Below are 14,413 nucleotides of genomic sequence, written 5' to 3'. Positions count from 1 at the left end.
GTGACAGCCAGGAGCAGTGGCTCATGCCTGTAGTCCCAACACTTTGGGAGACTGAGGTGGGCAGATTGCTTGAGCCTAGGAGTTCCAGACCAGCCTGGGCAAAATGGCGAAAACCCATTTCTATGAAAAATGCAAAATTTAGCCGGCCATGGCGGTGTGTTCCTGTAGTCCCAGCTACTTGGGAGGCTGAGGTGGGAGGATCACCTGAGCCTGGGAGGTCAAGTCTGCAGTGAGCTGAGATCGCACCACTGCACTCCAGCCTGGGTGACAGAGTGAGATCCTGTCTCCCCGCCACCAAAAAAAAAAAAAAAAAACGGTGACAATCATGGCCAGATGCAGTGGCTCATGCCTGTAATTCCAACACTTCTGAGAGGCTGAGGTGGGTGGACCACTTGAGCCCAGGAGCTCAGGACCAGCCTGGGCAACATGGCAAGACCCCGCCTCTACAAAAAATACAAAAATTAGCCAGGTATGAGTCCCAGCTATTCAGGAGGCTAAGGCAGGCGGATAGATTGAGCCCAGGAAGTCGAGGCTGCAGTGAGCTGTGATCACTCCACTGTGCTCCAGTTGGGTGACAGAGCAAGACTGTCTGTATTTAAAAAAAAAAAAAAAAAAAGGTGACAATCAGCATAAGGAAGGGGGACCATGCTAAGGGGACTCATAGAAGGTCACCCTACCAGGCAGAGTAGAGTAAGAGAGGGGTAGGGACTCATATAGGAACTGAGCCCATGCCCCGGCATAGCCACTGTGAGACAATGGACATGCCAGACCCTCTCTGGGCCAGGGGCACAAGCCAGAACTTGGGTGTCATCCAGAACTCTGTCCCCTCCTTCATCTCTACCTCTAATTAGGCACCTAATCAATCCTCAAATTGACCTCTGCAAAAGATCTTGACTCTGTCCCCTCCTCACATCTTACCTAGATTATTGCATTAGCCTCTTAGCTGAGCCCCAGCCTCCAGGCTGTCTTCAGCCTGTCCATTCTCCCAGCCAGAGGGATCATTCTGAAACATGTACATGCTCACCTCACTTCTCTGCTCACTGGAACCCTTATCTCTCAGGGTAAAGTGCAAGCTCCTTGGCTTAGCTCCCAGATTCTTGTGTCTGCCTCCTGCACTCTTCCCGGCTTCTTTCCCAGCCACTCAGCACACACTTCCTGTGCCTGTACTTCCCTGAATGCACTGCGCTGTTTTGTGACCATGTATTTTGTTGGCCTTTCTTCCTTAGAAGGCCCTTCCCTTCTTCGAATTCCTGCCATTCCTTCAGAACTCAACTAAATAGCACTTCTTCCAGGGAGCCCTCTCTGATACCCCGGTTGGACTTAGATGTCCCCTCCTTTAGCCTCCCCACCCACCCTGGGCTTCCTTCTAGCATAGTACTTAGAGTTGCTGGTTTTTCTATCTCTTACACCAAGGTCCCTGGAAAAGAGAAAGTAATCTTAGACAGGGCCTCAGTGAATTTTGTATCTGCAGCAATACCCAGGCACCCAGCACCATGCTTGAAAGACCACAGGGATTTCTGGATAGAAAAATGAAGGGATCTCCCCAGCAAACAGGTCATAGAATTGATCACAAGTTAGAGAACATTTACACATTAAGTATCTATATAGGCTCATCAGTCTGATCAACTGAGCTCAGTTACTAAGGGAACTGTCCTTCTAATTTGACCACATTCTTGCTTTATAAAGTCCTATGCGGTCACAGTGAACTTTCTCAATCCTGAATACCAGTTACCACAAATGATCAGTGACCCCTGGAAGCAGTTTTATGGCCACAGTTTGGAGCAGAGTGGGGGTGGTGAGTGGGGGAGAGCAGCCAGTGGTCCCTGGGCTCCAGGATTTACAAGCTCTGGTCATGGGATGATGGAGGCTGCACTGTGAAAGGGTCTGGTGAGTCAGCCAACTTCAGCAATCCTCCAAACACTTCTAGTTCTTTGTTATCGAAAAGTTCAGTCTTGTGAAAGGTGTTTGGTTTCAAGTTTCCTGTCACTGGTCTACTTATTTAGAAAGCGTTATTCCCGCTCCCTGAAATAAATAAGGTGCCTGAAGTCTGATTTAAGGAGCTTCTTGCAGTCAGCTCCTTGTGCAGAAAACCTGTTATGCGAAATAAAACTGAGAAGGTGGACCTTTCTGTAGCATCATCTCTCCCAGGAGCTCAGGGTTTTTCATTGTAAGATGAGAAAGGAGGGCTGGTGGGCACTGGGCCCATCCTGGGAAAGACACCAGGAGGGACTAAGCCTCTTCTTCCTCAACTTGATTCTTTTCTCTTTCTCCCCTTACTGACCTTGAGATCAAAGTGAGCAATTTTCTTTGTGTGAAGGTAGTTCACCCCATCCAGGATCTGCTTAATGAAGCTGGTGGCCTCCTCCTCACTCAGTGACTCCTTCTGGGCCAGGAAATCGAAGAGCTCTCCTCCAGACACTCTGTAAAACACCAGCGGGGGGAGGGGAGGCCCAGGCCCAGTCAGCTCTGCATGTCATGAGGCTGGGCTGACGGGTGCAAGCCTGATCCTGATCCCCCAGGGACCTCGTATGGCAGAATCCCCCTTGCTTATGTCTGGGGCTTTGTCTCTCTGACCAGTGCCAGGGACTGACTTTGCTTCTATTTGCTTTGTTTTCTTTTGGATCACAAGGGCAGGAATCACTCTGGAGATGTTGTCAGAGGGGCCTCTGCTCCCACTCTAGGCCCTGGTCCCAGTCACCCCGGAGGTTGCCCTCTCCCCCCAACATGCCTGAGATGGCAGGGGACAAAAACAAGCAGATTCTTTAGCCGGAATGTTTGTGTTCCTCCAAATTCATATTTTGAAATTCCAACCCCCAAGGTGATGGTATTAGGAGATACAGCCTTTGGGAAGTAATTAAGTCATGAAGTCAGAGCCCTCACAAATGAGATTAGTGCCCTTATAAAAGAGACCCCAGAGGGCTCACTTTCCCCTTGCACTATGTGAAGTTACAGTCAAAAGACAGCCATCTAATGAGGAAGTGAACCTTCATCTTGATCTTAGACTTCCCAGACTCCAGGACTGTGAGAAATAAATTTATGTTGTTTGTCAGCCACCCAGTTTATGGTTATTGTGTTATACAGCAGCCTGAATGAACTGAGAAAGGAAATTGGTACCAAGTATGGAGTGCTACTGTAACAGATACCTAAAAATGTAGAAGTTGCTTTGGAATCAGCTAACAAGTAGAGGCTGGAAGAGGTTTGGGGTGCCAACTAGAAAAAGCCTACATTGCCACGAAAGAATGGACTGTAAGGGTGGTTCTGGTGAGGGATCACAAAGAGAGGAGATTCTCAATCTTCTTAGAGAATACCTAAGTGGTCATCAACAAAATATTTGTAGAAATACAGATGGAAAGGCCATTCTGATAATGTTTCAGATGGATACGAGGAACTTGTTACTGGTCTGGTCAATGGGGGAAAGGGCGTCCTTCTTATAAAGTAGCCGAGAACGTGGCTGAATTGTGTGTGTGCCCTACTGTTTTGTAGAAGGTAGAACTTGTAAGCAATAAAAATGGAATATTTGGCTGAGGAAATTTCTAAGCAAAGTATTGAAAGAGTGTCCTGGTTCCTCTTGACTACTTATAGTAAAATGTGAAAAGAAATGATTTAAAGACAAAATTGTTACTCAAAGGGAAGAAAGCTTAAAAGTATGAAAAATTCTCAGCCTCCTCATATTGGAAAAACTAAGAAAACCTGTTTGGGAAAGAACAAAGGTGTGACCAAGCAACCATTTGATAAAAAGATTAATATGATTCTCAGGGAAGCCAGGTGCTATTCATCAAGACAATAGGGGGATTAGTCAGCCATCTAAATAGAAGCCAGGACCTATTGTTCAAGACAATGGAAGAATGACCCTGAAGTCATTTCAGAGATCATGGGGGTGAAAAGAGGGGTGTCCCTCCCATCACAGGTTCATAGTGCCAGAGCCTAGAGGCAGAATGATATCAAAGGAGGGGCCTCTACTGCCCAGTGCTGCCTCACATTGTGGGCTTTGCTCTCCAAACTCTGTTGCCACACTCCTCAGACATACCAGGTGTGGCTCCTGGAGGGCAACAGTGTGGCATGCTCTGTGCCAAGCAAAGCTGGTGGATGTGTGGCTGCCTTTACCTGTATTTCAAAAGATGCCTTAAGGGAGCTAGTGGGCCCCTGGGCAGAGGACTGCCTTTCGGGTGGGGGTCAATGTTTGGAGAGCAAAGCCTTATGGGTATGGTTGCCCAAAGTTGCAGGGGCAAGACCTCCATTCTACTCCTGTGGGCCTGGAAGGCAGAGCATTGAGCCAAAGATTATTCTCAATATTTTATACTGGCTCAGAACCTGTCACTCCTTTATTCTTTCCCAATCCTTCTTCTAGAATGGGAATGTGTATCCTCTGCCTGTCCCACCATCATATTTTGTACACGACATGTTTGATGTCATTGGTTCACAGCTGGAGAGCAACTTGCCTCAGAATGAATCCTACCTTGAGTCTCACCCACATCTGATTTAGATATTTAGATGAGACTTTGAACTTTAAACTTTGGAGTTGATGCTGGAATTAAGACTTTTGCAACTATTGGAATGAAAGGAATGTATTTTACATTTGAGAAGGACATTAATTGGGGTGGGGGGCAGAGACAGAATGCCAGAGTCTGAATGAACTAAGACAGATGACAAAGAGGAAAAATGCTGTGCCAGAAACTAAAGACCTAGGTTCCATTCCAGCCTTGCCACTGACCTTAGACAACTCATTTCCCTTCTCCAGGCAGGACCTGGTTTCATTACATACAAAAAAAGCAGATTGGGCAAGAGAGCCCCCAAAGCCCCCTTTCTTTAATTTTATAAAAGATGGCCCCCCTTTATGGGGTTCAAAAGAATCTAAGTATGGCCCCTAACTTAAGCAGAAGACCCCATTAATTATATTAATCTCTAAAGACTCTAGAATACTACTTTTGATGCTTGATAATACTTTTTCACACTCTACATTCTTGCATCCTATAGTTGATGTGACAGAGCAAAAAAAATCTCCCCTGAGATTTAGGATTGCCAGATAAAATAGGTTTTTACTTGCTAAATCTGGCAACCCTACTTGGGCTTGTTTATTCTGTCAACAAAAAGAGTCAAACTCTGTACAATATTTAAAGATGTTTATTCTGAGCCAAATACGAGTGCCCAAGACCCGTGACACAGTCCCAGAAGGTCCTCAGAACATGTGCCCAAGGTAGTTGGGTAACAGCTTGATTTTATACATTTTAGGGGGACAGAAGTTACAGGCTGAATCAATCAATAAATGTAAGGTGCACATTGGTTCCGTCTGGAAAAGTGGAAAAACTTGAAGGTGAGGATAGGGAGTTGGGAGGGCTTCTAGGTCACAGGTGGATTTTATGATTGGCAATTGGTTATTATCAAAAGAATCAATAGAAAAGAGTGTCTGAGTTAAGACAAGGGTTATGGATACCAAGGTTTTTATTATGTAGACAACGTCTCACAGATGGCTGCCCTTGGAGGCAATAGATGGCAAATGTCCATTCACATTCTTAAAAGGTGCTAGACTCTCAGCTAATCTCTTCAGGATCAGAAAAAGACATGGAAAGGAACAGAGATTCTCCAGAGAATATAGATTTTTCCCACAAGAGTCAGCTTTGCAGGGTCACTTCAAAATATGTCAAAAGATTTATTAGGGTAAAATACTTCTATTTATTTCAGGGCCTGCTATTTGTCATGTGATGTTATAGTAGAGTCAGGCTGGAATTTGTTATCTTATTGCTGCAAAGAGTCTGTTTTGTTAGTCTTAAGTTCACTGTTTTTATATTAATGTTGGTCACTTGTGCCCGAATTTCAATGGGTGGAGAGTATAATGAGGCATGTCCAACCCCTCTTCCCATCATAGCCTGAAAGTTTTTCAGGTTTACTTTGGAATCCCGTTGGCTGAGAGAGGGGTCTATTCAGCTGGGGGGCTTAGAATTTAATTTTTAGTTTACAATCCTCTGACAGGAGCTGGGGTATGCTGCCAGCGTGAGCTCCGCTGGGGCTGAAATAAAGCCAAGGGCCCAAAGGGAAAGATCTCAGGAAGGGTTCTAGGCCAAGGGATCCAGGACCTTTGGATCACTTGGAGAACTTGTTTTAAAATGCAGATTTCCAGATCCCACCATAGACTTTAACAAATTAGATTCTCCAGCAGTGAGGCCTTAAAACCTGTATTTTTACTATGCCAACATAATAATAGTAATTACTATTCATTGAACATGTACTCTGTTACATGCCTTACGCACATTATCTCATTTCATCATCACAATATCCTATGATCTAAGGACTATCATTTTTCTATTTCACACTTAAATAAACAAAGGCTCAGAGAGGTTAAGCAACTTGCCCACAGTCCCATAGCTAGTAAATAGAGTCAGGATTCAAACCCAGGCAGAACAGCTCTCAAGCACTACAGCATACTGAGTATTGCAGATTATTCTTTTCTTTTCTTTTCTTTTTTTTTTTTTTTTTTTGAGACAGTCTCATTCTGTTGCCCAGGCTGGAGTGCAGTGATGTGATCTCAGCTCACTGCAACCTCTGCCTCCCAGGTTCAACTGATTCTCATGCCTCAGTCTCCCAAGTAGCTGGGGTTACAGGTGCATGCATGCGCCACCACGCCCAGCTAACTTTTGTATTTTTAGTAGAAATGAGGTTTCACCATGTTGGCCAAGCTGGAACTCCTGACCTCAAGCAATCCATCCACCTCAGCCCCCAAAGTATTGGGATTACAGGTGTGAGCCATTGCGCCCGGCTCCAGATGATTCTTATATGGCTAAAATGGCTCTGACCCAACTTTGGGGATCATTCTCTGCCCCCTAGTCCATCCTAAATAAAGAGCATCAAAATCTTCTTTTCTCCTTTCTTTAAACATTTCCAGAAGCACACTTGGACCCACTCAGTAATCTTAGCATCATGAAAAATAGAACAACCGGACATAAAATAGTGCAATAGAAAGGACACAGCAACACCTATGAGATGTTGTGACTTAAAAAATGGAACCTAAATCTGCTTAAGCCTCTTGTTCAGCACTATCAATAGAACTTTCTACAATGATGAAAATGTTCTAGATATGTGCTGTCCAATAGAGTAGCCACTAGTCACATGTGGTTACTGAGCACTTGAAATGTGGCTAGTGTAATAGAGAAACTGAATTTTAATTTTGATTTAATTTTAATTGTTCTAATTTAAAAACTGAAGTGGTATAAAATATTTTCCATTAAATACAACTTTATTGTTTCAGTAGAACTGCATTTCACTTTAACCGTTGCATTACTTTGCATAAGAATTGAAATGTGGGCTGGGCACAGTGGCTCACACCTGTAATCTCAGCACTTTGGGAGGCTGAGGCAGGCAGATCACTTGAGCCTAAGAGTTCAAGACCAGCCTGGGCAACATAGTGAGACACTGTCTCTACAAAAAATACAAAAATTAGCCAGGCATGGTGATGTGCACCTGTAGTTCCAGCTACTTAGGAGGTTGAGGTGAGAGGATCACCTGAGGTCGAGGTTGCAGTGAGCTGTGTTTGTGCCATAGCACTCCACACTGGGCAACAGAGTGAGATCCGGTCTCAAAAAAAAAAAAAAAGAGGTTGAGATGTGCTCTAAGTATAAAATTCACACTGGATTTTGAAGACTTAGTTTGAAAAATAGAATGTGAAATATCTCATTAATAATTTTAAATAAAAATATTATTAAAATCAATTCACCTATTTCTTTTTGTTTAGTCAGTGTGGCAACTAGGAAATTTAACATTACGTATGTGGTTCACATTACATTTCTATTGGACAGCACCAATAGGCAGGGTATCTCCTCTAGATCTAACTACTAGTTACAGGAAATACAGGGGACAGAGGAATGAGGTAAAGAACACCATGAGGAAGGAAAAAGTCTAATCTAGACTGTGAGACAGGACAAGTGGCCTAGTTTTCCAACATCTCAATGGCATCAAAAAAGAGGCAAAAAAATAGAAGGGGGAAGGGGGAAGGTGAAAGAGTGAAGAGAGACTGAGATAAGATGGCACAGTTGAGCATATGTACTGTCTGCCATAGCTGCAGCGCCCCTCTGCTCAGGGTGAGCAGGGTGTGGCCTAAGGTGGCTGCGTTGGTGTTGGGGACCCGGCTGGTGCACTATTTTCTCAGTGTTTTATGGGTGAGGCCATCCTGTGCCCCACTCTAACCCTTGCCCCCACCTTGGGCAGGTGCTGGAAGCTGAGCACCGTCCCAGCTGCTAGAGTAACCCTGGGTCTGCTCTGCAGGCTGGGGTCAAAGGGCCAAGATAATGGCTCCAATCCTTCAGCAGCAAAGACACAACCTTCACCTTGGGGTGGGGCATGTGAGAGTTCTAGGGCTCAGCTTTTCTTCTTGTGAAACAGGAGTGAGAAAAAAAAAATGCTTTCATTACCTGCTTTGGAGGTGAGGGTGGGAGTGAGAGGAATCTCTATGAGATCCTTGATAAAGTCCTTGACATGAACACCATACATAGTGTCATCATCGGGGTGGCAGTGGTGGAAGGGGGCTTGATTTAGAGTTTATCTGAAGTTTGCCACCAGTGCAATGTGCTTTCCCAAACATTCCCTCACTTGAGCTTGATATGCACCCGGAGGGCATCCTCATTCTCAGATGAGAAAACGGAAGTCTCAGCAGAGCAAGGGACTTGCCCAAGATCACATAGCGAGTAAGTGGCAGAACCAGGATTTAGACCCAGATTTTCCCAGCCCCAGTTCACCACATGTCCCTCTCACCACAGTCCTTCCACATTACAACGGCTGAGGTGCAGATGCAAAACAGAAAGCCCTGAAGCAGCCCCAGGCACTAGGCCGTCCTCTGACATCCCTGTTCTGCTGCATCCATGCTCTCATCACAGTGGGCTTCACTATCTGTCTTTCTCTCTCCCCAGCTAGATTATTTTTGCTTCCACAGCAAGAAAGACATTCAATAGAAGTTTGGTGAATAAAAGAACAAGGAAAGAAATAAAACGTTAAAAATAACACGATGTAGAATATTCTGTATCATATAGACAGTGAAGCCTTGGATTTGTGAAAGACCTGTCCAGAGCCCTCTGAAAATGTTCACATCTGCAGTGCCCCCTCTGAAACATAGAACTTAGCTCCACGCTTAGTCTGCCAGCCCCTGCCAGGTTGTGTGGGCCTGTGACCTCAGCGAATATCTAAATAAATAATAACCCTGCAATTCCTACTTTAAATAAAATGCTGCATCAATGTAAAAGCATCTTAGCGTAGCATTCCCAAAAGCCACTGACATGAAGGCTTGGGTTGAGTGAGGACTTTGGGGGGGCGGTAATCAGTCATCTGTTTGAAGGTGGGATCTGGGCAGGAGACCTGGTGAGACATGATCTCCTTGGGATGAAGAAGGGAACAGCCACTGTGCTCCCTAGAATCTCCCCCAGAAACTCAGAAAGGTGGGAGGCTGATGACCTGCCACCGTCTAGGCCCTGGATACCCAGGCTGGGACATTCACATTAATGCTCAGTCACCTCTTTTCGAAGCCTAATCAAGGAGCCTGGGTGTCATTTCTTTAGCCTCTAAGACCTCTGCCCTGGAGCCACCCCCCCCATCTCTTTCCAAGTTTCTTTCCTCTTACATCCCACATCTCTTTAAGATGAAAAACAAAGCCTAAAGACTTGGCCTCATCTCTTCTTCTAGTGTTCCCAGGATCATCCCCTTCCTGCAAATCTGACCTTTGCCTCCTTCCTCCCTGCAGGGTGGCGTGCCTGCTGGAAATGCTTTTCAGACTCTTCTGGGAATGTATACACGAATGACCTGCACAGGCAGCGACGGGGGGGGGGGGGGGGGGGGGGGGAAATGCTGCCAGAGCTGCTGGGCCCAGGAAGCTGGGCTCAATTCGGGAACCTGGGAAGCATCACTGCCACCGTGGAGCACGCTGCCAGGCAGTTCTCTGGTATGCAACCACTGCACTATTGCTTTCCACAGGCTTGGAATCAAGGAGGTCCCAGAGCAGTCAGGGGCTTGTGATGGGAGGCCAGCCCAACCTTCACAGGGAGACTTACATTTTTCAGGGCTAGTTCCACATGTGACATGAGTTAAGCTACTGAGATTTTTAATATATTCTATACCCCATAGAGAAGTCAACTTACACGGACAATAAAATCCTTCCCAGTCCTGCCTTCAATAGTCATAACCAGAGGTAGCTGCTTCTAGGGAGGTCACAGATGGGATAATAACAGCTGAAAGGGATCAGGGCCAGGCATGTCCTCCTTGTGCTGGCCACTTTAGCAGAGAGCAGGAGGAAGCCTTGCACCAGACAACAGTTGCTGAGAGGGGGAGTGGGATCAGGGTAGACTCATTCATAAAACCTGCAACTGGGCAGCTTTCAACTGAGTAGGTGGATACTAACACTCACTGGGCAAACCCACTAACCTATTAGGAGGCCGAAGACTTCTGACCAGCCTAACAGGTGTCACTAAGTCTAAGCACAAAAGCCCATGAGGCCGGGTGTGGTGGCTCATGCCTGTAATCCCAGCAATTTGGGAGGCCAAAGCGAGTAGATCACTGGAGGCCAGGGGTTCGAGACCAGTCTGGCCAACAGAGTGAAACCTCACCTCTACTAAAAATACAAAAAAAATTAGCCAGGTGGGGGGCACATGCCAGTGGTCCCAGCTACATGGGAGGCTAAGGCATCAGGATCACTGGAACCTGGGAGGTGAGATTGCAGTGAGCCGAGATCACGCCACTGCACTCCAGACTGGGTGACAGAGCAAGACTCCATCTCAAAAAACAAAAACAAACAAAACAAAAGCCCAGGAACTCCTCTCCTGGGAGGTCCTCCCTCTCAGACCCTTGCCATACATGGCTTAGGCAAGTCTTAGAATGCTTGGGTCTTCTCCAATCTCATAAATTCTTAGCAATCCATAGACAGGCACCCTGAGAACAATGAGACAGCTTGGAAGTGAAGGGGGAGACAGAAACGGGACAGAACTTAACAACCACAGAGGCCCAAACAAGTCATGGGAGCACCAGCGTGACAACTGATGTTACGGATGGTGCACCTGAGCTCACAAGAAGCTGGCACATAACTGGCTGACCATGAGCCCTGTTGGGAAAAACATGGACATCTCAAGAGCATCTACCTGCCACACCCCTGCCACCCACTCCTAGGCTTCTACAAACAAGAAGCAGGCAATTTCCCCAGCAATTAAAGACACGCCAGTTACAATAAGAAAGTATCAATTTATAGCTATAAAGATCAATAAATAATGAAGCACGTTTCAAAACAAATGACCCAGGGCTGGCAGGGCTGCAGGCACACAGCAACACTCCTACACTGTGGTGGTAATGGTTAACCAGGACCATCTTTGAAAAGCGAGGATATTGAGTCCCAAAAATGTCAACCTTTGGCCTAGTCATCCCATTCCTGGTGATTTTAGCTAAATCCTGGGGACTCTGCTGAAAGGATTAATTAAAAAGAAAAGGGGAAGATCTTGAGAAGAAAGTTGTTTTATCAGTAAAATTTGTAATGGTTAAAAGCTAGCAAATAAAAACCATGTGTCCAACAACAAGGATGCTATGGTTTGACTATTTGTGCCCTACAAACTTGCATTGAAATTTAATCCCCAATGTGGCTGTATTAGGCAGTGGGACCTTTGAGACATGATTGGGTCAGGGTGTGGTGGCTCACGCCTGTAATCCCAGCACCTTGGGAAGCCAAGGCAGGCAGATCATCTAAGGTCAGGAGTTCAAGACCAGCTAGGGCACCACGGCAAAATCCTGTCTCCACTAAAAATACAAAAATTGAGCTGGGTGTGGTGGTGGGTGCCATAATCCCAGCTACTTGGGAGGCTGAGGCAGGAGAATAGGTTGAACCCAGGAGGCAAAGGCTGTATAGTGAGCCAGGATCATGCCATTGCACTCTAGCCTGGAAGACAGAGCGAGACTCTATCTCAAAAAAAAGAGAAGCAATTGGGTTATGAGGACTCTGTCCTTATGAATGGATTAATCCATTCATGCATTAGTGGATTAATAGGTTAATGGATTAATGGGTTATCATGGATGGAACTGGTAGCTATATAAGAAGAAGAAGAGAGAACTGAGATATCCCACTCTGCCCCTCACCATGTGATACACTGGGCTGCCTTGGGGGACTCTGTAGAGAGTCCCCATTAGCAAGAAGGTCCTAATCAAATGTGTCCCCTCAATCTCAGACTCCTCAGCCTCCATAACTGTAAGAAATAAATACCTTTTCCTTATAAATTAACCAGTTTCAGATATTCTATTACAAGCCACAGAAAGTGGACTAAGACAAGGGAAATACTGGTGTGCAATTCAGTGAAACATTATTGTCAGTTAAAAGAGAAAAGCCAATTTTTAGAATTATGTTAACTGAGGGAAAAAGTAGAGCAGGAAATTATACAAGTACAATCATTGTATACAAATAGATAAAGATTGAGAGGAACCACAGAAAAACATAAATAGCTGCGTTTGGGTTGTAGGATTATAAATGTAATTTCTTTTCCATTTGGCTTAGATTTTTTTTCCCCCCCAAAATAGATTTTTAAGAAGTGGCTTGGCCCTTCCAGCAAGGTGCGCTTGTCACTCTCTGCTGGGAATCAGGATGCTGACTGCTGACCCTCAGCTTCTCTCCGGGTCAGGCAGGGCAGGCATCCAGTAATCCAACCAGCTGGGAGGTCCATGGGAGAAACATGGAGGACACTGGGAGCTAGCGAAGGGAAAAGCACAGGCAATTCTATACATTTAAACACGAGATGGATAATTTAAGAATCAAATGCGAGAGTATGCAAATGCCCATCTGCTACTTAAATCTATATCCTGCCCATACCAGAGCATAGTTCTCAAATTAGAATGATCTCAAATGTCAGGTGGTCCACCCAGTCTGTAGGCAGGTTAAGGATGGCTGCCTGCTTTACAGATGAGATCTAAAGCTCAGGGAATTGAGGTGACTTGCCCAAGGGCACAAAATCAGGGATTCCTGAGAGATTCTATCACTCCCACTACCAGGAAGGTGCATACGTGCTTATGAGCCTCAGAACATTCTTTTTTTTTTTTTTTCCCAAGACGGAGTCTTGCTGTGTCACCCAGGCTGGAGTGCAGTGATGCAATCTCAGCTCACTGCAACCTCCGCCTCCCGGGTTCAAGCAATTCTCCTGCCTCAGCCTCCCAAGTAGCTGAGATTACAGACACCTGCCACCATGCCTGGCTAATTTTTGTATTTTCAGTAGAGACGGGGTTTCACCCTGTTAGCCAGGTTGGTCTCAAACTCTGACCTCATGATCTGCCTGCCTTGCCTCCCAAAGTGCTAGGATTACAGGTGTGAGCCACGGCACCAGGCCAGAACATTCTTTACATAGGCCTTGCTGCTTGTCTGGACACAGCTACTGTAACTTGTGCCACAACCCAACTCAAACTCTATTGTGTGTCAGAGCCCCACCTGCCCAGGAGGATACCAGGGTGGCCAACTAACCCCTAGAGTCTTGGGCTCATCTATCCAAATTCCATCATACACTGTGAGGTCTTCCTCTGCTAAGCCAGCATAAGGCCAACCCGCCTCACACTCATAGCTGTCTGAACAAGCCGTGTGGACTAAAGTCCGGGTTCTGCCACTTTCCGGCTATAGGATCTTGTAAGTGACCCGGCCTGCCAGTGTTCTTGTCTGTAAAATGCGGATAATAAGAGTGTCTGTGCGACAGCATCATTATGAGGATTAAACAAGGTACAGAAGTACTTGGCTTGCACAATGAATACAAAATAACCTGTCTGGCCGGGCGCGGTGGCTCAAGCCTGTAATCCCAGCACTTTGGGAGGCCGAGACGGGCGGATCACAAGGTCAGGAGATCGAGACCATCCTGGCGAACACAGTGAAACCCCGTCTCTACTAAAAATACAAAAAACTAGCTGGGCGAGGTGGTGGGCGCCTGTAGTCCCAGCTACTTGGGAGGCTGAGGCAGGAGAATGGCGGGAACCCGGGAGGCGGAGCTTGCAGTGAGCTGAGATCCGGCCACTGCACTCCAGCCTGGGTGACAGAGCAAGACTCCGCCTCAAAAAAAAAATAAAATAAAATAACCTGTCTGCATTAGTAAGACATTTCCCTCATCATAGTCTTTAAAGATTGAACAAGACGACAGATACAAAGCGCCTAGCAAATTCTTGGCTTACAGTAGGACTCTCTAAATAATAGCTATTATTATAACAATAAAGGTGTCAATCACAGCACAAATGCAGTGGACTTTCCCCCGGAAAGGGCTGGAGAAGGGCTTCACAGAGCCCGGAGATGTTTGTACTTCCCCTCTTCATAGTACACATCCCTCCCTGACAGCCTCCCCTGGCCCCACCCCACCCTCCGTCCCCCTCACCCTCCCACATGCTTCTCCAGCCAGGAAAAGACCCCAGTGCAGTCATTTCTTTCCTTTGATCTCCAGGATCC

At 46.1% G+C, this 14,413-nt stretch overlaps 1 protein-coding gene across 8 annotated transcripts in view; it reads right to left on the bottom strand.

The window, feature by feature from the left end:
• Window positions 1-14,413, bottom strand: part of DAPK2 (death associated protein kinase 2) — a 143,249-nt gene that overhangs the window by 64,143 nt on the left and 64,693 nt on the right. For all 8 annotated transcript variants that reach the window (XM_033189821.1, XM_033189819.1, XM_033189814.1 and 5 more), the window contains one exon: window positions 2,282-2,420. In XM_033189821.1, coding sequence (XP_033045712.1) covers window positions 2,282-2,420 — 139 coding nt within the window. The remainder of the gene's footprint in view (window positions 1-2,281; window positions 2,421-14,413) is intronic.

The sequence above is a fragment of the Trachypithecus francoisi genome, unplaced genomic scaffold, assembly GCF_009764315.1.
Source record: "Trachypithecus francoisi isolate TF-2019V2 unplaced genomic scaffold, Tfra_2.0 Lachesis_group3, whole genome shotgun sequence".
Classification (NCBI taxonomy): Eukaryota; Metazoa; Chordata; class Mammalia; order Primates; family Cercopithecidae; genus Trachypithecus; species Trachypithecus francoisi.
The sequence above is the reverse complement of the archived record's forward strand: the minus strand, read 5'-3'. Positions and strand labels throughout refer to the sequence as shown.